We start from the raw sequence: 23462 nt of genomic DNA on the forward strand, positions 1-23462 counted from the left end.
CGGGGACGAGCGGGCGGCGCCCGAAGCAGACAGGCAGCCGGGGACCGCGGCCGCTGCGCATCAGCAGCGCCCGGAGATCCGAGCGGCGCCGGGGAGGGATGCGGGCACCGCCGCCCGCCCGGGCGAGACCTCCCCGTGTCCCGCACTGACGGCCGCCCCGCCGCCCGCGCTCTCCTCCGGGGCTCGGCGGGAGCCGCGGCTCCCGGGGCCGCGCAGCCCATGGCCAGCTCCGCGCAGCCCCCGGCGGCGGCGGGGGGCCGCGGCCCCGACGGCGGCTCTCTGGCGGGGGGCGGCGAGACCTTCGGGGACCGCTCCCTCAGCCAGGGCCTGAGCGTGCTGGTGGGGCTGGGGCTCTGCGTGACCATGCTGGGGCTGGGCTGCGCCGTGGAGCTGGGGCAGCTGGGGCAGCAGCTCCGGCGGCCCGTAGGGCTGCTGCTGGCGCTGCTGGGGCAATTCGTGGCCATGCCACTGCTGGCCTTCCTCCTCGCCCTCATCTTCGCCCTAGACGAGGTGGCGGCGGTGGCTGTACTGCTGTGCGGCTGCTGCCCCGGGGGCAACCTCTCCAACCTCATGTCGGTGCTCGTCGACGGGGATATGAATCTGAGGTAGGTGCTCCGCTGCCCCTCGCCCCCAGCCGGCCGGGGGGCTGCGGCGGCCCCGGGAGGCGGGGAGGGTTCGCTGGGCATCTGCCGCCGGTGGAGCCGGGACGGGCCGGCGGGCGGGCACGGTGCGCTGGGAATCGCAGGACTGCTCCTGCCTCTCCCGTGGAGGATCTTACAAGAGCTCCGACACACGCCTCCTGCCTCCTTCCCTAAAAAGCTTGCGTGCCCGCGCCGTGGCGGGAGCGGGGAAAGGGGTATAGGATGGAGAGGGGCGAGAGGAGAGCAAGCGGGCTCTTGCCGCTAGAAGTGCCCGGCCGCCTGCAGAACCCGCTTCCAGCGGGGATGGGGCTTTCCAGGGCTACCCCCCGGCCAGCCGCGCGGTGATGGAGCATTTCTTTGGTTCCCCCGGCGCAGCATTATCATGACGGCCTCCTCCACGCTGCTGGCCCTCTTCCTGATGCCCCTCTGCCTCTGGATCTACAGCCGCCACTGGATCAACACGGCCGTGGTGCAGCTGCTGCCCCTGGGGGCGGTAAGCCTGACGCTGGGCAGCACCCTGCTGCCCATCGGCCTGGGGGTGCTCATCCGCTACCGGCACCCCCGCGCCGCCGACCTCCTGGTCAAGGTAGGCACGGCGCCCGGAGAGGAGGGCGGCCACGCCGCGGGGAATGACCAGGGGCGGCACCGGGGACGGGGAGCCGACGGCAGTAAGCTTTCTGCTCTCTCCAAACCGGTGTTGGTCTCACCCAGGCATATTCATCTATTTAGGTGGAATATAAAGACTTACAGTCTTGAAATAAAACGGTGGGACAGAGAAAGGGAGGGAAAGGGCGGGTTACCCCCTACCGCAGCACACAGGAGGGAGGGCAACGTGATGCTCTACTCCGGCATGTATCCTCGACCCTGTAGCAGAGGCATTCCGTGACATCCTGCTTTGTCCCCACTCTTGCTGCACCCAGCAGCGAAACCAACCTGCAGGCACAGCCACACTTCTTTAAAATATGCAACTAAATAAGCTTAATTGAGAAAGGAAGAGTGAGGCACAAGTCCTGACTCTTGTTTCCCAGCAAGTCATCCCAAAGCAAAATGATGGAGGGTGACCTCAGCCCGTTCCTTTCTCGGGATATGATCAAACACATCAAAATCCCAGGCCAGGAGCAAATCTGGGAAGGGCAGTGCAACCATGTTTTGCCATTTAAATTCTTTAGCAAGCCTCTACCTGCTATGCTTATCCTTTCAGAATAATAGCCCTCATGTTGTTTACCGATGTCTGTATCTGTTGCCAGATTTCCCTGTGGTCCCTCTTGGTGACTCTGGTGGTCCTGTTCATCCTGACTGGGACCATGCTGGGCCCAGATCTGTTGGCACAGATCCCTGCGTCTGTCTACGCCATTGCAGTGCTGATGCCTCTGGCAGGGTACGCCTTGGGATACGGCTTAGCCACCGTCTTTAAAATGCCCCCACACTGCAGGAGAACAGTATCTTTGGAAACAGGGTGCCAAAACGTCCAGCTCTGCACTGCCATCCTAAAACTCACCTTCTCCCCGGAGCTCATAGGGAGCATGTACATGTTTCCCTTGCTTTACGCGCTTTTTCAGTCCGCAGAAGCAGGACTGTTTGTGCTGGCATACAAAATGTACGGAAAAGACAGCTACAAGCAAGATACCCTTGGTGAAGAGGAAGACACAGATATTTCCTACAAGAAACTGAAGGAAGAGGAGGTAGCTGATACTTCATATGGCACAGTGACCACAGAGGAGCACAACTCCATTCAGATGGAGCCGACTCAGACGGCACTTTAGGCAGGACAAAGAGGTAACTCCCAGAGACGTGAATGTGTGTTGTGCTTGCAACCAGGCTAGGGCTGTGCTCGCTGCTGTGCAAGCGGAGCTGCCCAGCCCCTGTTGTTTCTCCAGCTACTCCCATTGTACAAGGTGATGTGTGTTTATTACCATGACAGTTCTACTTCCTCAAAAGTAAACGTGAAAAAAAAAAAAAATAAATAAAGGAAAAGCATCACTGCGACACAAACCAGTAACTGTAAAACTTCATGCAAGGAGGCTGCTGCCTGGCTGAGTGCAGCAGGAATGGGTACAAGGAAGAAACTGTTCTACAGAGTCGACACCAACTCAGTGTCAGTTCAGATGACAAGAAAAAACCACGTCGCGTGTGTATCTCTGTGCCTCCCACCTGCTGTAAAAGCATTGTTCTCATTGTTGTCACCTCAAATACATGGCGAAGTCGAACGAAACCCGTGTTCTCCGCTGTTTACTCTCTTGGAGGCAATTAAGAGCCGCGCTGCCTGGTCCAGCTGGGGAGCTGTGCGGGGGTGGGGAATGGCCCGAGGCCGCGCACCAGGTGGGGATGGTAAGGGGTCGCAAGGCCGGCGCCCGTCGGGGGCGAGGGAAGGCCGGCCCCGCCCCGGGGGTATTTAAGGCCACTGCCCGGGGGTTGCCCCGGGTCCAGTGAGATGGCCGAGGAGGCGATGGCGAGCTATCTCTACGCCACCTACCACCCCTACTCCTACCGCTACCCACCGCCCAAGGGCAAAGGAGGGGTGGCGGGCGGCTGGCGGCCGCGGGGCAGCAGCAGCAGCAACTACTTCTCGGGCTACGGGGAGGCGGCCGCCGAGTACTTCGACAACTATCAGCGGGCGCAGCTGAAGGCCATCCTCTCCCAGGTCAACCCCAACCTGACGCCGCGGCTCCGCAAGGCCAACACCAAGGAGGTGGGCGTCCAGGTGAACCCGCGGCAGGACGCCTCGGTGCAGTGCTCGCTCGGGCCCCGCACGCTGCTGCGCCGCCGCCCCGGTCCCGCCGCGCCGCGGCCCCGTGAGGCGGAGCGAGAGCAGGAGCTGGGCAGCCCCGCCACCACCAGCACCCGCGCCGTGCGCTTCCCCCGCACCATCGCCGTCTACTCGCCCGTGGCGTCCCGCAGACTCACCGCCTTCCTGGAGGAGCCGAGCCCGGAGCCGGAGGGGCGGCCGCAGCAACAGGAGAAGGCGGCGGCCGTCGAGGAGGAGGCGGCCGCGCTGCGGGAGCAGCGGGCGGCGGAGGCGGCTGCCGTGCGGGCGAGCTGGGAGAAGCCCCCCGAGGGCGGCGCCGAGCCGCTCGGGCAGCGCTCGGCCGAGCCGCTCGGGCAGCGCTCGGCCGCCCCCGCGGAGCCGGCGACGGAGGCAAGGCAGGAGGAGCCGGCAGAGCCGCCGGCCCCGGCAGAGCCGCCGGCCCCGGCAGAGCCGCCGGCCTCGCCCCAGAAGCAGCAGCCGTCGACGGGCAAGACCCGCCTGCGCTTCCAGGTGAGTGTCGGCCGCAGGGGAGCAGCGGGGCCGGGCTGGCCCGGGGGGCGCCGGCACCGTCGAGTAACATTGTCCCCGGCAGTTCCTGGAGCAGAAGTACGGGTACTACCACTGCAAGGCCTGCAACATCCGCTGGGAAAGCGCCTACGTCTGGTGCGTCCAGGGCACCAACAAGGTAGGGCAGGCCCGGACTGCCCCGGCGGGCGCTCCTCGCTGCCGCCACCCTGCTGACCCCCGCCCTCCTCGCAGGTCTATTTCCGTCAGTTCTGCCGGACCTGCCAGAAGTCCTACAACCCGTACCGCGTGGAGGACATCACCTGCCAGGTAAGGGACCCCCGCCCTGCCCTGAGCCCGGCCGCTGCCAGGCCCGGCCGCCGCCGCCGACCGCCGCCTTCTCCCTCAGAGCTGCAAGCAGACGCGGTGCACCTGCCCCGTGAAGATGCGCCACGTGGATCCCAAGAGGCCACACCGCCAGGACCTCTGTGGGAGATGCAAAGGGAAGCGCCTCTCCTGCGATAGCACATTCAGTTTCAAATACATCATCTGAGTTGGGATGGGGTTCTTTGTTTTTGTTTAGGGCTCTTCAAGAAAACTGCAAGTCGAGCAGACTTTTTTTTGTTGTCTTTGTGGGTGTTGTTGAAGGTACTTGGCGAGATGTAGCTAGGAAAGCATGAAAATAAAAGTATTGCAAAGCATACTCAAATGATCAAGTGGGTTTGTGCCCAGCTCAGAGGTTGCATATTGTGAATTCTGTAACTTGCATAGGCAACAAGCCTAGAGGTGTATTGCAAGTCAGTGATGGTCTTGGAAGCAACTGACTCGGGATTCTGTAGACTCTCAGGTGAAAAGGGTTTGTTACTGCTCCTGCTCTTAAACTAATCAAATGCTTGAAGTTAACATAAAATTAACATCTGCAGTAGGTAGTAGACCATCCTGCATGATGAATGAAACACTAGTAGTATTCACTTATTTGCACACCTCCACTCAATGTACAATGTATCCTGCACCTGTTTTTCATCATTAGAAAATGATTGAGGAAGTGCTGTGTTAAGTACTGAATTGCTTCTACTGGTACAGCTGGTCTGCATTTAGCTAAGTTGGTGTTTTTGTCTGTAGGTGAAAGCCAAAGAAAGCTTTTCAGGGATGGCTCTCACAAAATGCTGAGGAACAGAGTCACTGATGTTATGGTGATGGTCTCTTGGTAAATGTGTTGCTCATCTTACTTGCACAAGGTTATGGGAGAGAAGTGACACTTCAGAGGAGCAAGGTGCAATAATATGGCATCTACTTGGCTTCCCTTCTGGTGGATTATACTTGAAGAGTTTGATCTAATTATGGTTTCAATGCCTGCCATCAGAAGGATTGACACTCCCACACTCCTTTGGCTTTGAGTTTGCAGCTAGGAGTTGTAGTGTTTGGTACTAATAGCAGAAACAGCCCTGGTTACTTGCTGATGATGTTCTGTGTGGGCTATTGGTGCTCTCAGTGGTGGTGCTCTTTATAGGAATGCCATGCTTCAGCCAAGTGTTACAAGCTGACTCTGGAGAGTCAGCATCACCATCTGAGCGATTCATAAGCTAATAAAACCTACACCACTGCCCCAGACTCTACCTTTTAGCTATGAAGCTGCAAAAACGCAGATGAAAACCTACTTTTCTGAGAATGCTACCCATGCTGCTAATTTTTAAATTGAGCATAGAGTCACCAACCTTTTGCAGAACTCTTGAGGTAACTTCTCTTTCGAAAGAGTGATTTTTATATTTGCTATAGCAAACATATCTACACCTGTACCCAGCTTGAGAGATCATTCTATTAAATGTGAAAGGGAGTATCAGTCTGAGCCCATGCTGTAAAACAGCTTCAGTGCCAGTTTCTCCAAGTGGCAGCTAGTGTGTGGCGGGGTAGTCAAACAATATCCTTCGTATCAACATTTCTTTGAGGGGCAGTGTTATTTCTATATGCTTAACTCATCTTGCTGTAAATTCTTGGCCTTGTTTCAATATGCCCCTTGAACCTGCTGCAGCAGGCTTAATGCCTCAGTGTCAATTTATTTCAAAGTAATATTATTAACTCTTGCTACATTCATTATTATAGCAGTGTGAGGCATTCTGGGAAGAAGTAGACCTACTCCCTCCAGAGCAGAGCACTGTTCTATTTCATACTTCTACCTGAAGTGTTTATCCATGTACCACAGTAAAAGGAAATACCCCTTGCTTTACCAGGGATCCCTCAGTCACTTTCATGGCAAATTCCATCCTTGCCCTGTTCAATTTGAAGAGCACCCCTGCAGCTGGGCAGTGTTCTTTGTAGATGCACATGCCTTGTACTCACCTGTAGTTGCTGTGATGAGCAGTAGCAAGCCTCCAGCTTGAGGAATGCACCTGGGGCCCTCTCTGCAGCCACCTGGCCCCACTGCCTCTGCAGTTGCAGCTGTGATCTGGGATGTCTTTATTTCTGAGCATATTCCCCTCCAAGGATGTTCTTCAGTGTTTTCCTGTTTGCCTTCCCCATTCTTGTGGCTGTAGTCTGTTCCTGATGCATGCATTGAGAAACTGACTGTGATGAGTCTGTGCACCTTGGTAATGAGTCAGAGAACTGGAGCTCTCTGCCATGTCAGTATGAACTCATGGCAATGTGCCATGAACTTTCTATTTTTATAGGCATGCTTAGAAATTACTGCTTTAAGGATTACTTGCTGTGAATATGGTGACTCTTACATGATTATCAACCCAAAGTGAAATCTAGTACAACTTAAGGGCTGTGATCCCCACTAACTACAGCCAAAGCAGCACTTGGTTCTGCATGGTAAGATGTAGAAAAGGCTTAGCTGATGTGAACTGTGCTTCACCAGTAGCTGATGAAGGCTCCACATGGTGGGTAGCAGGAAGGAGCCACCCCTGCTTTCATCAGCTACTTCAAGGCTCTGTGGCTTGGAGTACAGTGCAGTGGGCAGCCATATTAAACAAGCATTCCTTAATCCTGTAGCATTCTTCACAGCTCTTTGTGTCATCCCTCTTGCATAAATATGTTTGATGCATTTACTGCTTGATGCCCAAGTACAATTCTGTACTTTCTAGCTGCTTTTTGGTTTTACTGCCATGTCATGTCCATGAGAGCACACACTGACTGTGGGCACTGGCTCCTAGACTCAGCAGGAAGGAAAGCTACTCCTGACCTATTGTAATTATGCAAAGTGGAAGGGAACAGCCTTCATGGTGCCAGTTCTTCAAAGCTATCCTGAACTTGCTCTGTACAGCTTTTTCATAAAGATTCATTTGCACATGTTAGCTCAGTGCTGTATTTGCTGCATCTTACAGGAGCTGTCTGATGTTTTGCTTGTTTCAGGACAGCTTTACTATAGCTTTGGATTTGGTATGGACCTGGCACCAGGTGATGCAGAGTAACAGCTCATGCAGTAGTTGAGTAGTTTTTGAAAAGCTTAATGAAATTAAAGAAATATCAAAAGACAGTCATCTAGCATGATTCTGCTCAATAGGGCAGTCTCCACTAGCTATTAGACATGGAGGAAGATGTGTAGCATAAGAATTACATATATGAATTCAGGTTTGTGTTTCATGAGAAATCCATTAACAGTTTCAGAAGATGCTTAGAAAAATGCTGCTCCAATGACAGGACATAAAAGGAAAAAAATTACTTCAGGGCACCCAGGCCTCTGTCAGTGTTTAATCTGTTTAGCTAAAGTACTGAAATTCTAGCTTGTAAAAATACACAAAATGAGAGATACAATGTCTTTTATTTTTACAAAAAAACTGGTAAAAGATGATGTAAATAAAAGTGTAATGCGTCCCTAAATAAAACTACCTCTCCCCTGTAAATACTTGTTAAATAATTAAGAACACCATCTACAGTACCACAAAACCATCAAAATAATTAAATTTTATCAGGGATAAGGGAAAAAATACAGTGAATATGAATGTGCCTTGACCAGTTACAGAACTTGTTAGGATAACAAAACTACTGTCAGCAGTCCAACAGCGTGCACAGTGCCTTCAATTAATGCATTTCAGCATAATTACATTTCTAGTGGGGCCTAATTCCCCCAAAAAGGCAGAGCTAAGAACTTCAATTCTACATTCTAAACTCTGGAATTAGAGCCCATTAAAAAGAAATCACAGTGGGTAAGAGATGCATATAAAAATACTGGCTGTTCCTTTTAAATCATAGGAATTGTGGGACTACATTCTTTTTTTTTTCTTTTTTTTTGTTGTTTGTTTTTTCTGTTTTTTTTTTTTCTACAAAATGCTATTTGTTTCAACAGAATCCAGTTTGTTTTATGCTACAGACTTTGATACTAAACCATGAGTATATTGCCTGTTTGTGTGTTTTGGTAGTCAGGGTATTTTTTATATATTTTTTTTCTATAGTCCCAGTTCCTTAGGCTTCACTTGAGTCATGAAGATGCATATACATGCATTCAAACTCTTCAAACCCTGCAGGCTACTCATACTACATGTGACTACCAAGAGGGAATGCCCCCTTCTCCTCATAGCTTTACACACCTACTGTTTTAACAGTGCATTGCACAAATTTACATGAAAAATACTGGTTTTGCACTATACAGTTTCTAGAATATATACAGAATAAAATAAGTTAACTTCTAATGAGAATTGCTGATGGGCAGCATATATCTTTAATATACATTTTAAAGTCTCTGCAGGCAGCTACTTTTTGGTTAGTTGTTATCAGTATTTTAACATAAGCACTGGTCAGAGAACTGAGCAGCATTCCAATAAAGTTAACAGATATATTATTTCTTTTAGAAACACTGGGAAATCCCAGTTTAAAATATTATTAAATGTCCTAACATTTACACACTATGAGGATTAGATCTAATAAAATAAAATTTCTTCAAAAATAATCTTGCAGCTCTTTTAAGCATGCTCTGAGACCTTATTTAACAATCATCCATACCTTCAAAAAACAACTGCCACATAGCCATACATTCTAACTCACACACATTATTTCCTTATAACAGACAAAAAAGCAAATAAAATGCTTAGAAGTCAATGGTTTTTGCAGTCATATATCATTCTACTCATGTTTGACTGCACATTCTTCATGACATTGCAAAGTGTCTCATTAGGTGTTAAGTTGATGGTTTTACTGCTGAAAAGCCAGGAAGCCTTGCAGGTCTTCAGCCAAAATAAACCAGCCTTGATTTTAGCCTCATCCCACCTGCGATATTGATCCAACCTCTAGAGGCTGTTGCTGCAAACATCCTTTATAGTTCTGTTACAACAGAAAATAATGCATATGTATGCATTAGGTTTAAGCCCTTTTCCTTTCATGTAGTTTTTATACATAAATTTAATAAAAAAATACTACTGCCACACAGGCTGCTGTGCAGAAAGAGCAGTCAAGTAGGAGTTTCACTTCAATTTTCAGGGTTTCACTTGTGATGAAACAGTTTCTTGCTGTGATAAAAGTGTGTTGGTTGTCAGGATTGCTGGAGGTTTTTGTTTTTTTTTTCTGAAAGGTGCTCAATAATAGTCTGACATGTCCTCATCATCAGTTCTCTTCTAAATTGACAACTGTTCAGAATCCAGTGGTCACAAGATTTATTCCTGTTTTGATCTTCCCTAGAAGCTGACAGGATTGCACCATGCGGAGAGACTCTCGGATTTCTAGATTAAGTTCCATCAGCTTTGAGCTGGCCTCAGACATATCTTGGTTGGAGCCTACCACTGCAAAGCTGCCAGTCTGGCCAAGTGTTTGATGACGGAAATAGATGTGCAGCAGTGTTTGAACTGGGTCATCTTCAGAACTGCCAAAGATGTCGTGGGGCCAAATAGATCTGTAAATACACAGTTTGGATTTAAATATTAAAAAAAAAAAAATTAAATGTTCTTTAAAAAGATATTTGAACAGAAGACAGAAAAATGCAAGGGACAATAACATGCAATTTGGATTTAAAAATCAAAAGTTTAAATACCTTTAAGCAGATATTTGAACAAAAGACAGAAAAATGCTAGAGGAAAGTTTCTTCCACTGAGTCCCAGTAAATATCAGTATAAGTCCTCAGAGATAAATTCTAAATAAGTACTAATAAATTTTTTTTTACTTTTCTTAAATTACTGAAAAGAAAACCCCAAAACCTATAATGAAGTAATACTGCTTGTCCTTTTCAACAAGGATGTCTGACAAGAACTGAAAAAAAAGGAATAGTGTCTGTCTCTGTTTTTAATTTAAAAAGGTCTACTAAGAAACTCAAGATCAGAAAGCAACCCTTCAAAACTTACCTGAAAGCCTTGACCTGTGCCACAGCTGACACAAACTCCTTGTTTCTCAGGGATTCAATGAGGGAGTGAATAGCTGTTTCTATGCTAGCTTGGGAAGCCTCTGCAATTACAGTTTCTTCGATACCGCTGTCAGACACTGCCTCAGCCTCTTTCAGGCAGCTCTCCAAAAGAGCAAGTTCTTCAGACATGTTTATTACCTAAAACAAGTATAATTTATCTCTTTTAGTTTAAATGTATTTCAAGCAAAAATAATTTTCAGAAGATCAGATTTTTGTTTTTCCTTCTCTGTGCAATAAAGATAAATAGAAAAAGAACACACAAATATTTTCTGCAGTTGCTTAATATATACCATTAATACAGTCAATTTAATGGTCCAAGCATCTATGTCAATTATTTGGGCTTTCCCTGATGAAGTTTTCCTCTTAGTTCTTTTAAAATTTATTTTAAAAAATAAATTTCTTCTCTCCTTATGTTACTTAGTAACAAACTGACAAGAAGAATGAAACATTTCAGAAAGGTATGACAGCAGTGGTGCCATTACAAGGCTGTCTTAAATACCAAGGAAAAAATCTGGAAGAGTGGTAACCCAGCACAGTAACAGTAGTGCAGCCAGTATATATAATACAATCTTTGGCCTTAGCTGCAAACATGAGTAAAACAGGAGGCCATCTCCCAGAACACGGTTCTGCATCTGACTAACTTAGGCAGGAAGTGGGACTGATGTGATGCCAACCTCCCAGTGTTCATCAAACACAAACTTATTTGCAGCCTCTACAAAAATCTGGAAATACAAGTGAGGAACGTGCACAGTTTTTTTTCTAAAACTACTCATAAACCAAAGACTTTCATTCAGAATTTTCATGTTCCTCCCTACTATATCAAGAAAGACCAAGTCTACTTTTTTTTTTCCTGCTACCCCTGTTTATTGCATTCCAGACCCAGGGGAGAACTTAGAGAAGGCACTATTAATAGCATAATGCACACAACTCAATTAACATCACATATGTACCACATGTGCACAGCTGAAAAACACATTTTACTTCTGAAGTTACTACAACTAAAAATCAGGCATAAGAGGTGCTTGTGCACTACTAACTCTGCTTAGGATGGGGACTAAGGTTGCAGAGTAATTGAATGGTGGCTGAAGTGAATAGTTAAATGAATCAGTTGGTAGAAAGTGGTGGTGGTGTTTGCTATAGGAAACACCAGGGCTATGGAAAGGCTGAGCTCTTCTGAGTGGACTTGATGTGCCTTGATTGTAGCTTGATTAGAATACACCAGGAGTGCTATTGAAATACTTACAATCTTCATCAGTGACTCCCTAGGTTCCTGTCTTTTTTTAAAGAGCTTTCAAGCTGTACAAAAATCAACACAGATAATTGAACATCTTAGAAAGTTCTTGTAAGTTCTACTTAAATATTTTATTAATTGGCTGTAAATCAGCTGGAACCCTCCTCCAGTTTCTAAAAGGATGTCCCACTGATGAAAATGTTATCAAAATGTGTTTTAAATTGTCTGCTTTTAAAATTTCAACAATTACTAGCTGAGTGGCATGGTTTTTATTACCTCTGCTTCTGTTTTGATTGTTTTTACTTGACTGATGAGTTTGCAGTAAGCTTGGAACAGCAGCAGCAACTGGAAATGCAGCTTGTATAGCCTCCGACATAACTCCAGCTCCTACAAATGTAAACAACACTATTACATTCAGGAAGTGCAAACCTACTACTATCCAGTGCAAGAGACAATAAATCACAGCTTCTTCAGTAGAGTGTGCAAAACCAGAAGTAGTTAATTTGGCTACTAATGAATATGCCAAAAATATTTAGAAGCTAACATACAGTAAGCTAAGGAAAAGCAGGTGAAAGCTTCATTCCGTTCTAGATTTACAAGTAGCCTCTCACAGAGGTTTGAAGCTCACTTTTTAATAAGTTACATTTCCAAGAAAGGGGGAGGAGTGGGATGTGAAATGATTCAAAAGGCATTTTGAAATGTCTGGAACATTTCAAGATTTCATGTCTTAAAACCAAGAGTTTTATAAATCACTTTTATTGTTGATATTTTACTGTTTTAAATTCAAGATCTAATATCCAAAAGAAACAGTTGTGGTCCATAAGTACAGGATCTTTCATAACTATTAATATTTATATTGTAAGCACAGTATATAAACCTGGCCCTTAGCTTACACTGCCTGACAGAGTAGGAAGAGAGTAATTCCATTCCTGGAGACAAGAATATTATTTTCTTTATAAAAAGTAGCCCTTATTCTGCTTTAGAAAATAACACATGATATAATCTTAAGGAAATGAAATAGCAGTATTAATTTACCCACTGTCTTGCTTCCATTTTTATGCCTCTAAAACACTAGTCAGAAATGCAGACAGTGTTAATACTGCTTCACATACAGACATAAAAGCTAGTGCTAATGGAATAATCTTTATAACATTCTACTAACTACAGGATCCTATTATCTACAAAGGACCAACAGTCTAATGGGTTAGATGATGCAAAACTGAAGCACACAGCATTTCTGTAGTAGTCTAGGACAAGACATCATTATTTTACAAATGGACAAGACAGATGGGGACCAGTTTGGTGACTGGCATGGTTAAGTATTTGATAAATCAAGAACTGTCACTTACTGCTAGAATTTCCATTTGCTAAGCAAGAAGATGAGCAGGTCACAAAAATACAAAGAAAGAAAAAAGAGCAAGAATTAGTGTAGGAAATAATTTTAATTAGGGTAAAAGATGTTCCAGGTAAAATGGAGGAAGAAATACAAGTAACATGCTCCAAACATATCCTGAATGTAAAAAAAAATTAACAGGCTGAATTTGATGTTAAATTATTTGCTGCTATAACTAACGATAAAAAGTACTGGTTTTGTTGTCCCACAGCATGAATAACACTCTTACAACCCTGTTTGGTCTTTATACATTGTGTAATCTGAAAGGTGCACAAATTTAAGGTAATAAAAATCAAGGACACTTAGATCTGAACATCTGTACAAAGCTTCTTACTTTTTCTGTATCACAGTAGTTTAAGCAAAATAATGCATTTAAAAATTGGAGATGCAAGGTTAATTTGGATTCTGAATCAGTTTAGAAATTCTTGGGTTTGCCAAACTCAATTCTCAGCCCCTCTGAGAGATTTCTGTACTGTAATTGCACTTGATTTTTACAAGCCATTTCAGAAAAAATGTTTGGGGAAGAGGAGAAGGGAGAGAAGCAGTCAGAAAATATATGTGTCAGACTAGGGATGTGAACTTCACCACTCCTGTGCTTTGTACAGCACTGAGTGTACTGATGGCACTTAGACATGAACAGTGGTCACAGCAAACCAAATCACAGAATATCCTGAGCTGGAAGTGACCCACAAGGATCACTGAAGTCCAGGTCCTGGCCCTGCACAGGACAACCCCATTGTAATCACACCATGTGCCTGAGAGCAAAAAAAAAGGAATGTCAGTGGATGTCTGACTCCCAAGAGATGGAAGCAGCTGAGCTTTACTGAGCACATAGTTGTACGTGGTGTTATGGTAAGTTATATACTATGTGCCTCCCAGGTTATAACATTGCATGATTTTGTTACACTGCATGCTTTTGTTCTGCACTCTGTGCTATTATATCATATACTCAGCACAATTACCATATTTCTGATACACAGAACACTGAAGACATAAAATCTTGAACTGCAGAAGTTAGCATGACTTCAATGAATCACTTTATTGAAGCACAGAGAATCAGACTTTGAGAAATGGCAGGGTTGACTATTTAATACTTTTAGTCATTACATTCCAGTGTTCTTAAAGCCAAGTCTCATTATTACTATAAACCATAATTAATCCCTTTCCCCCAAAACACTCCTTGATAGCTACCTTTTAAAAATTCAGGAGAGGTTTTCCTTTAAAAATGGCTTTGTACCGCTTCAGTGTCTTTCACACACATGCTTACTTGAGAAATAATCTGATTTTTCTACCTGCCTGTCCTGTAGAAACAGTCAAGCCAGAGTCCAGATGCATTCTTTCAGGCTTAGATGTACTAATAGCAAGAACTGAATAATTAGATTTACTTGCAAGTCTGCTGGCAATGCACAAGCTGGAACAGAATTAATCTTGCTATTCCTTAGATGTATGGACTACAGTGCCAAAAATTAGTAAGAAATTTTTTCTTTTTTTGTGTTAGTAAATGAAAAATATCTCTTTTCCTGAGAAAGACAACACTTACACATTTTTAGCATTAACTGGTTGCTCAGACTTAGCGGCCCACACTCTATTTACAAGGACTTCTGAAGAATTACCAGCATGCCACCCTTGCAGGGTGGATTAAAAACCAAAATAAAAACAAGTCCCCACAAATAATAATCAGTGTGATTGCTCTCAAATTCCTTTTCAGAGGCCATCTTCAAACCCTGCAGAAACAGGGAAGAATAGGCCAAACTGCCTTGCCAGAGAATCATGGATTATCTCTGTACAAGCTATCTGAAAACCTGCATGTTGCTTGTCTTCCATTTCTTAGTTTCCCCAGCTACATAGTAGGAACAGTAACATTTGTCTTTGTGGTAAGAATGGCTCTGTTCTAACAACTAAACGTTAGAACAATTTCTTGCTGTATGTAAACAAAATTATAAGTATGGACTGAAATACATAAATGCTGCTTTTTAATATATATATATAGCATTTACTGTATTTTAATAGTAAATGTTATCTATTTCTAAAGATATACCAGTCAGTATACAAAGATGTATACTTAGTGTAAAATACACTAAAGCATGTGTTCATAGGCAAAATAAAAGTCCTTGCAAATAGCAGTAAATTATTTTGCCGGTTTTGTATTACCTAAGCTTATTCACTTGATTTTTTAAAAAAATACGCAGCTTTACTGTAGTATTAAAATTAACATTATAGTACCACATTTTACTACTCTAAAAGTTCAGATACATTTTGTGATTGCATTAAAAACCCCCAAACATATATATATATATGAAGAACAGCAAAAGAAAACTGTGTAAAAGAAGAAATGGTCCAAAGATACAGTAAACATTTCTATTGGTAAAGACTACATTTTCAGCAGCAGAAACATGACAAAGTGCATCAATGAATGGTTCAACTGAATAAAAGAAGTAAAATTCCTTCTTTTTCAGCTTGGATTTGAGATTTTTGTCAACCTGTGATCGTGAAAAGGTAAGTTCATCTGCTACATGCAGTTCTTACATCTTTCACTGTCCCTACCACAGTGCTTCAGACGGCAGACTCCTTGTACCTACTAATGTCGAGTTTTGCCTTTGCTTTCTTTTTACTTTATCAATATTATGCAGTTACTCTATTTTTAAAAAAACCCAGTCCTAGTCCATTTTGGGAAAAGCTATCACTTTTAACAGCAATTAGTAATATTAAACATTGATAAGTGCCATGCAAATACATACAAAATACTCAACTAATATTAATGGTTACTTAACCTATTGTTAGATGGTATTTTGACATGTGTTTAATGAGCTTTTTGCTATACTGCTACTTTACTCCCTGTTACTTTTCACCCATATATTGGCTCCAGAAAGGTCTTATGCAGTTCTAACTTTGTGAGTAGGCAATGTATCTGAGCATATAACCAGAATTTTAATCTTTTTGCCTTCTAGAAACAGCAGCAGAAAAGCAGGCTTGCTGGTACACAGATGGTATCTAGTCTGCTTATCTACTCAGTGTTATTAAATCTAGAACCCAAGATGGATTGCCAGCTTTTATTAAGAAGACCCATTTTTATTGCCACTTCATGAAACTCTGAGTTTCTAAAAGATAGGATGATAACTGAAATGAAAAGCTTTTCATACATTTTTAATCTCTCTACAAATATTGGAATTTTTGTGCAATGAAGATGATTTTTAATCTCATATCCTGAGACTCACAAATGACATACACCTACCTGGGCATCTGTGTTAGTCCCATGAATACCATCATCAGTACCAAATGTCCTTTTGCAGTCTTCTAGCCACTGCAAAATAAATAAAAACAAGATTGAACATCTTCTGAAACAGCAAACTGAAGACAGTACTTTTTAAAACTGCTTATGTCACTTTGTCTAGTACATTCTTGGATAACATAAGAAATTGTGGTATGAAATCAATCGTTTACCAATGTTGTTTGCAGTGATGATATCCATTCTGATAGATCACTTTGTAACTTTTATTTCCTGTAGCCTTCATTACCCAAGATGGAGATAGTACACTTCAGCATAAATACTAACCCATTATTTAATTGATACTGTTAGAGGAAAATGTATGAGAGGGTGGAAGCAGAAATAGCCCTCTCTTTACTTTCTGCATAAGGCTTACACTAATGTGATTTGTCAGCCTTTAAAATATAGCACTAATTCATGTAAGAGAATCAGCCTGTTACATTTCTTGGGACTACTTGAGTAACAGAAGGAAAGAGAGCTTTCCTGTGTAAGTGCAGGTTTACAGGTTGGAATGAGAAAACCCAAATTCTTCAGTGGGAGTTTAGCATCACCTCCAGTTCATACAAGCAAAGGAGATGAAGTATTCTTGCATTACACAATGCAAACCTGCAGGTTCCACTCAGGGCTGAATTTAACTTCACTTCCTATATCACACAATAAGTTTATTAATTTTAAAAAAGTAGAAAAAGTCGCTTTTTCTACTTTTAACCAACCATGCAAATATCTCAAAAAATAACCTCCATGTGTACTGGCATTCCCATTAATTTCTGTATTACTATAAAGCATTTATAGAATCGAGTATGTTCTTTTTGGACAATGCAACCTGATCACCCCATTGATAAATTTTTCTGTACAGTGTTAACAATTGCAAGCATGGTCATTACTGAGATAGGAATGCATCATGTTGAGATAAAATGCATAATATCATCTGAAATGAAGAATAGGCTCTATACGTCCAAGGAAGAATAATTTAGCATACTGCTTGTGTTTGGTATCTTGAATCTCAGAGGGAATCTTGGTGACCTTTTCCTAACCTTTGTCTGATGTAAGAAAAAGAAAAATGTGATTTCCCATCTGCTCAATTTAATAAAGGTTACTTAGTGAATTAACTAGGCCAGTGTGCTCATCAAGAGGAGAAATGGAATTCTCTGACCATTGCAGTGTCAGAGTCAATTAGTGATATGGATACCAACATCCACAGCAAATCTCATTTTTCTTTTTATCAGACAGCCTCCATCAGGAGCGACAAAATAGGTTTGCACTCCAACAAACAGCAGCAGCACTTGGGAAGCTAGTATTTCTTTTCACACACCACCCTTTTAAGATATTTTTTAAAATCTTAGAACCAGTCTGAATAAAGGGTGTGCCTAGAGTACTGTGTGTATAAGCTTGCATTTTCTATTACATTTATTTGATTCAGTATCTTTGCCCCTAATACACACATGAAGTCTAAGCAGTCCCCTTGCAATAAAATAGAACTATAGCTCCAAAAAGGTGTCAAAATTAATTTGGTAAGAATTTTTACAGAATATATGTCCAGCATGGTAGAAAGAGCTTTTTTTTTCCCTTTGGGAATAGTGTGACAGAATAACCTTCTTTATGTGTTTGCTTTGTGTCAATTCATGTTTCCTCAATATATCTCCTAGAAAGTGTTGATGAAAGCATAACACAGGGAAGTCTGAGGTTAGTCTTGGTTATAGCTCAGGTTGGTCTGTCAGATTACACCCTAAACAGACATGCTAAACAGCCTATACTATAGGTACCTTTCTGTCTTATCTTGGTACATAGGTAACTGTTTCAAGCAACTGCAGCCCAAGCCTTTTACTTTTTCCATTTGATTCATGTGAATCCCTGTACACCACACAGCACTGAGAGTGACAAACATCATCTATTAGGATAAAGTTTAAACAACAGTTTTTCATTAAAGAAATTAACATACAGATTCTCTCAGTGGTTGATTCTAAAGGATACCAGATTAACATTAAAAAATATGTTAATTTTTATTTATTTTATTATAGTAGCCGACCACTTAATTTGGTCATTTTTCTGTGTGTTTCTATGAAAAAAAACAAGGGTCTGCATAAAGCTGATTAAGTATTTTGGCTTAATACTTTCAGATTTAATAGGATACATAGCACAGCTGTGTATAGCAACAGAAATTCAGATTTGACTTGAGGAAGTGTTGTTCAGTCTTTCCCTATACTGTTTAAGAGGACAGAGTAAGAAAACAATAAAGCATATATCGAAGACATAGCTTAGAAGATTCTTAGTTTACATTTAAAATATAAACACCTTAGAAAAAGAGGGCCAACAGCTAAAGAAATACTTCTAAAATGTTCTAGGGAAGTAAATAATTTGAACAGTCACTACTTCTAAATTAACATGCTCAGTAAGCACTTAAGTAATGCCCTAAATTGTCTAAATGACGGGCTATCAAGAGTCAGAGATGACTGGTCAAAGCCAGAAGTTTCTTCCTTCTCAATACTGCTTATTTTTATTTATAAATGATTAAATAAAAATAAAACCCTGACAAAATGCTCTCCATTGTTTCAGAAGAATTCCTTTAACCCTGTGAACCTTCTTCCTGCTCCAGTCACTCAAATATCTCTGTCAGAAGACAGGCTGACCATAGAAACATGTTACTAGACTCCCTTTTTGACAGAAAAAACAATTCCTTCACTATGATATAATGACAGAGGCCATCAAACTGATACTTGTGTTTGTTTACCTAGTAAAATAAAATACAAAGGAGTTCTTAATATCCAGCATGGATTATATCAATATGAAATGTAGCAGTGCAAAATTAGATAACAATACCTTTAGTGAAAGGGATGTAACTTTAATTTGTTATACTTTGACAAATCAACAAAAAATTACCATTGATTACTGCTGTGATAAACTAGGCTAAATGGAGAGTAAAATTCCTCCATGTTTGGATATTCATCATTCTAATTATACACACACATGGGTCCCTTTTAACCCTGTCACAAATCCTCCTGTCTAACGATAGGGAAATCAGTTACACCCTCTGTGCCTCAGGGCTGCTCTCTAAAAGGAGGAATGAAATACATTGTGCCCTCATAGGAGTGCTGAGAGAATTATGCATTAAAGATTGCCAGACATGAAATATTACATCGAGTAAAATTATCTTAGTCATTAGATGAGCACTTGTTTCTGATTAAGCCTACATGGCAAAATGTAGCTAATTATATTAGATCAAAAAAATTGTTATTACCACAGAGAAGGGCAAATAAATGCAGCAACTCTAGCAGAAATGCAGGCCTGGATCCTGACAAGAGTTTATCTACATTAACAGTGCTCTGTGGCATACTTTATCATTGGTTTCAAGGAAACCACATTTCTTGTTTGATCCTTTCCACAAAAAAGTGCATGTCTGGTCTATTCAACAGATGAGCTGTCAGCAATCTTTGCAAGGTAAAGGCCATAATTTCCTAATAAACCCAGCATGATCAAGAAACATGGAGCCACTTGTGCTGCAAAATATCTGCCAGAGCATCATGGCTTGAATTCTGGTTCTGTTTTGCATCACTCAGACTTGCCTATAATGCCATTGTCACAGCCTCGCAGGCTGCTGAGATCAGTAAAATTCAGTATGTTCAACTGTAGATTCATGTTTTCTTTTGGCTCTTGAAATACAAATCTTATCTGTGACAGTTTTCTGAAGTTAGTATCTTACTTTCTGAGCTTTGCACATAGGTTCACATAACCAAATATACAGACCCTCGCTACAGAAATTTTCTCAGTTTCTTCTAAACTGCATTTCTTTGGAAAAAGGATATAACCACTAATATATACCTTGAAAAATGAACTGCATTATTCTAAGTAACACATAAACATCATCCTCAATGAGATCCAGCTGTAAGACGGGCCCTAAATTTGTGTCTCTGTGTGACATAGCTGTATAACCCCCATTACATGTCAGTGAAGATTCAGTCACCAAAAAGAAGTCTAAAGAATTATTCAGCTAAACAAGTCAGTATCTGTATTAGGATAAATGCATTGATTTCTTGATTCCTTTTAATATATAGACTTGATCCTTAAATACTATGGGTGTTAATGCACTCAGCATTCTAGAAAGATAGTTATTTGTAAATGTCTTAATCTGGAGGTGAATCCCCAGTCTAATAAGCAGAACATAAATTTAAAACCCCATTATTTACTGATATTCATGTTAGAAATACTTGAATATTTTAAAATTAGGAATTTTAGGAATTTAGTGGATTTGTGCAGTGTTATATATTAAAAATCAGCTTCAGAAATAGGTGCAACAAAAATTAATCACACATAAGAAAAAATCCTTCAGGTTCAGGTTATACACATAGAATAACAGTAAGAAAAGGAAACAGGATTTTATTTCAGAAGTGTTTTTCCACACTTTTCCTTTCCCACACATTTCCTTTAGATGACTTTGATGAGAGATAAGGACCTGCAATATTTTTTTGATGAGTAAGTTCTAATATTTTTGTTTTGAGATATAAGAGACTCACCTGTTCTGCTGCCTCTCTTTTGACGTTATAGGTATCCAAGTGTTCCTGGAGCTCTAAAACACTGAACTTCAGTGTTTCTAGCAGGCCACAAGACAGTAGCTGGAAGATAAAAGCAATCTAACTCTGTAGTCATGTAACATCTGACTATAATGCATACAGTCTAATATCTAAATTACATAATAGAGAATCCCACGTTCACATTTGGAAAAACAAATTAGAATTAGCTGGGCATGTAATTTTTGACACCTTTGAGTAAGTGAATTAACACATGTAGCTCTATCATTTAAATCAGTGAACCACACTTTTAATTCCAAAATAAGAAGAGCAGTACCTAGTTAACATGTGAAAGAGAGATTTCAAAGCAATTTTTAGATCTTTCATAATGAAGAATACTATTTGGTACACACATACCACTAGTGTAAATAGAACAGCCTGCTGAAGGAAGGAAAGGTAATGCTGCTGGATTGCTCCTGTAGCAACCTAATGAGTATCCACTGAGGGTTACTTGCCCTTCTCAATATACAAACCATGCTACCAGAAAAGCTTCTGCAGTCTGTAATAAAGAGGACTTTGTCAAAGCAGGAACCACTAGGATATTAAAAAAAATTTCTACTATTAATGACTGCCTCTTTTAACATGGTTTCAGAATCTCTTTCTCCTTCAGGGACTGCTACTTCAGCTTTCTTCCACACCATTCCTCTCTGTATTTTATTTTCACTTAGTTTTTTAATTAGTCCTTCTCCTGACACTTCCTGTAAGAAACATCTCTAACATGATGTTTCCTCCCTCACACTAGTCAGTCCTTGCACACAATAAGAGCTCCATACTTTTATCAGTGAGAATTAATCTGACAAGCAGGTTCATTTCATTTTAATTATTTGGAAAGATTTATTTATACAGTATTTGTCAATGTAACAACCCTAATGTGTGTATGTCCATGTATACATGCAAATATTTGTGTGCTATATTTATTTATATCCTTTTAATGTTTGTCTTTATATAGATTTGGTTTTTATTTTAAAATACACACGGTGTTTTAGTTAGACACTAGTGTAACTTTTCTTAAGGCTTCTTACCTTAAAAAAATTTTTTTTGTAAATTTTTACTGCTTTTAAAGTGGCATAAGTAAAACCAAAAAACATTGCAGGTGGTTTCCTTGAAATGCACTATCTGTATCATGCTTTTTTCATTCTCATATTCTTAAGTGAGACCTTAAGAAAGAGTTGCCCCTTAGTACCAAGGGGAAAAAAGCAGGTCAGGAGAAGTGTCTCACACTGGGCATCAAGGCCCAAGATCCATCGACCTCAGCCGTGCAGCTGACAATGTCTAATGGCAGTTGTTTAAGGAAGGGCAAACGTGGTGATCCACCTGCCCCAGAGTGCTTTCTTAGCCTCTGACAACACGTTATTCTGCATATTTAAAGGATCTGTCCAGGGCTACTTCTTCAATGAATTTCTTTAGTGGCTTTTTGAAAACATGAACAGACACCAACCGAAGTGACAGTATTTCACAGTTTGATTATGTATCACATGAAGGACCTTGGCTCTGTATGTTTTGAAAGTCACTGGTAGCTTAATTTGATCACCCTTAAAATCAATTAAGATGAAAAGCAAATAATTTCTATCTTATCCATGATAAGACATCAATGGACAGATTTATCTTCTAAAGGGCTAAAAATCCTAGCCTACATACTCATATCTTACATGTACATATTTCACCATTCTTGTGATCTATCTTTAATTTTTTCCAGTGCTACTACCTTTGCTCTGAGAGCAAGGGACCAAAACTACCCCCAGCATTCAGGATGTAGGTATACTGGGAATATGTACATTAACTCAGTGATATTTCCTGCTTCGCTGTCTCTCTCTTCTTGATAATTCTAGCACAGTTTTTTTTGACTGCTGCTAAACACTGAGCTGACTTCTTGGATTAGTATCTATTATAATCAGGATTTCAACTTACATGACAACAAATAATTCAAAGTCTCCTTGTATATTTGCAGCAAGAATGTTCTTCTCACGCATGACTGAATATATACATGAAACAATATAACAGAAAAAGGCAAAGTTGCTGCTAGATAAGTAGTTTTCCTTTTTCTTACTTGTGCAGAGAACATAGAATAAATATGAACAGGCAGGAAAGGTAAAAAGTAGTAAGGGAATTAAAGTGATACCTACTATCAGTAAGTTTCCATACTGTTCACTGTTACAGCTGGAGCCTATTTTTTAAGAAATGCATTTCTCACTGGTGGTTTCCAGTGTTTATGACACATAGGGGCCACTTAAAATCTTAATTCCCTTCTGATTTCAGAGTTCCTTTTTCCACATATTAAAACATTGTTTGATAATTTACATGAAATGTTTGAGCAGACAGATATTGCAACATGCAAGTTTGAGATTCTTAAATGTGCAAGTTTGAGATTCTTACCGTTTCTGCATCCACAAAGACAGTTGGACACTCTGAACACAACATCATCACTTCCAGAGAACTCTTAAACTTTGTTCCAATGCGCTGTAGACTTTCACCAAGAAAGCTGACTGAATCATTTGTTATAGATACAAACTTTCTTTGTATGGTCTAGAAGTCAAATCAGAAAAACATTTATCTTGTGTTGTGTTTTTCTACTCTTCTGTCTTTTTAGGTAAGAGTTTCAGAGCAAATTTCTATCCTGAAAAGTTTCCATCACATTATATTTTTTCATTAGAAAAACTAATATGCAATTTTATCTGAATAGTTATGTAAAATCAGCTCTAGAAAATGCAGTAAATCAATAAAACCAGCCGGTATCTATAGAGATAAGTACTCCTTTCATATCTAGGCTTCTAGCCTCAGTATAGGTAGATGACTAT

At 41.6% G+C, this 23462-nt stretch overlaps 3 protein-coding genes across 16 annotated transcripts in view; 2 read left to right on the forward strand and 1 right to left on the reverse strand.

The window, feature by feature from the left end:
• The first annotated feature begins 8 nt into the window (after window positions 1-8).
• SLC10A4 (solute carrier family 10 member 4) lies at window positions 9-2853 on the forward strand. Of its 2 annotated transcripts, none has more exons than XM_021555766.3 (3): window positions 9-605; window positions 1017-1227; window positions 1889-2853. In XM_021555766.3, exons 1-3 carry the CDS (start codon window positions 220-222, stop codon window positions 2402-2404), a joined length of 1113 nt encoding a protein of 370 aa, XP_021411441.1. In that variant the 5' UTR covers window positions 9-219; the 3' UTR covers window positions 2405-2853. The 2 variants fall into 2 exon arrangements, with proteins under 2 accessions (XP_021411441.1, XP_085434752.1); XM_085578626.1 differs by having other exon boundaries at window positions 1017-1134.
• Window positions 2854-2942: 89 nt separating this feature from the next.
• On the forward strand, window positions 2943-4594 carry ZAR1 (zygote arrest 1). Of its 3 annotated transcripts, XM_021555779.4 has the most exons (4): window positions 2943-3897; window positions 3980-4072; window positions 4147-4221; window positions 4301-4594. In XM_021555779.4, the coding sequence occupies exons 1-4, from the start codon at window positions 3073-3075 to the stop codon at window positions 4442-4444; spliced, it is 1137 nt and encodes a 378-aa protein (XP_021411454.4). In that variant the 5' UTR covers window positions 2943-3072; the 3' UTR covers window positions 4445-4594. The 3 variants fall into 3 exon arrangements, with proteins under 3 accessions (XP_021411454.4, XP_085434748.1, XP_085434749.1); XM_085578622.1 differs by having other exon boundaries at window positions 2943-4072; XM_085578623.1 differs by having other exon boundaries at window positions 4147-4594.
• Window positions 4595-7632: 3038 nt separating this feature from the next.
• Window positions 7633-23462, reverse strand: part of FRYL (FRY like transcription coactivator) — a 148606-nt gene continuing 132776 nt past the window's right edge. For 9 of the 11 annotated variants that reach the window (XM_085578599.1, XM_085578593.1, XM_085578601.1 and 6 more), the window contains 7 exons: window positions 23041-23190; window positions 20614-20712; window positions 16073-16141; window positions 12797-12814; window positions 11724-11834; window positions 10158-10354; window positions 7633-9712 (listed from right to left, as the gene is read on the reverse strand). In XM_085578599.1, the coding sequence (XP_085434725.1) occupies window positions 9454-9712; window positions 10158-10354; window positions 11724-11834; window positions 12797-12814; window positions 16073-16141; window positions 20614-20712; window positions 23041-23190 (903 nt within the window). In that variant the 3' untranslated portion in view covers window positions 7633-9453. The remainder of the gene's footprint in view (window positions 9713-10157; window positions 10355-11723; window positions 11835-12796; window positions 12815-16072; window positions 16142-20613; window positions 20713-23040; window positions 23191-23462) is intronic. The other 2 variants (XM_085578596.1, XM_085578594.1) reach the window with 1 other exon arrangement.

The sequence above is a fragment of the Lonchura striata genome, chromosome 4, assembly GCF_050655825.1.
Source record: "Lonchura striata isolate lonStrDom1 chromosome 4, ASM5065582v1, whole genome shotgun sequence".
NCBI lineage: Eukaryota > Metazoa > Chordata > Aves > Passeriformes > Estrildidae > Lonchura > Lonchura striata.

Excerpts from the sequence above, each read along its gene's own strand:
- ZAR1 (XM_085578622.1), top strand. The coding sequence starts at position 3,073 with ATGGCCGAGGAGGCGATGGCGAGCTATCTCTACGCCACCTACCACCCC. Across the intron at positions 4,073-4,146 it reads GCGTCCAGGGCACCAACAAG|GTCTATTTCCGTCAGTTCTG; the intron begins GTAGGGCAGGCC and ends CCCTCCTCGCAG. Across the intron at positions 4,222-4,300 it reads TGGAGGACATCACCTGCCAG|AGCTGCAAGCAGACGCGGTG; the intron begins GTAAGGGACCCC and ends CTTCTCCCTCAG.
- SLC10A4 (XM_021555766.3), top strand. The coding sequence starts at position 220 with ATGGCCAGCTCCGCGCAGCCCCCGGCGGCGGCGGGGGGCCGCGGCCCC. Across the intron at positions 606-1,016 it reads GACGGGGATATGAATCTGAG|CATTATCATGACGGCCTCCT; the intron begins GTAGGTGCTCCG and ends CCCCCGGCGCAG. Across the intron at positions 1,228-1,888 it reads CCGCCGACCTCCTGGTCAAG|ATTTCCCTGTGGTCCCTCTT; the intron begins GTAGGCACGGCG and ends ATCTGTTGCCAG.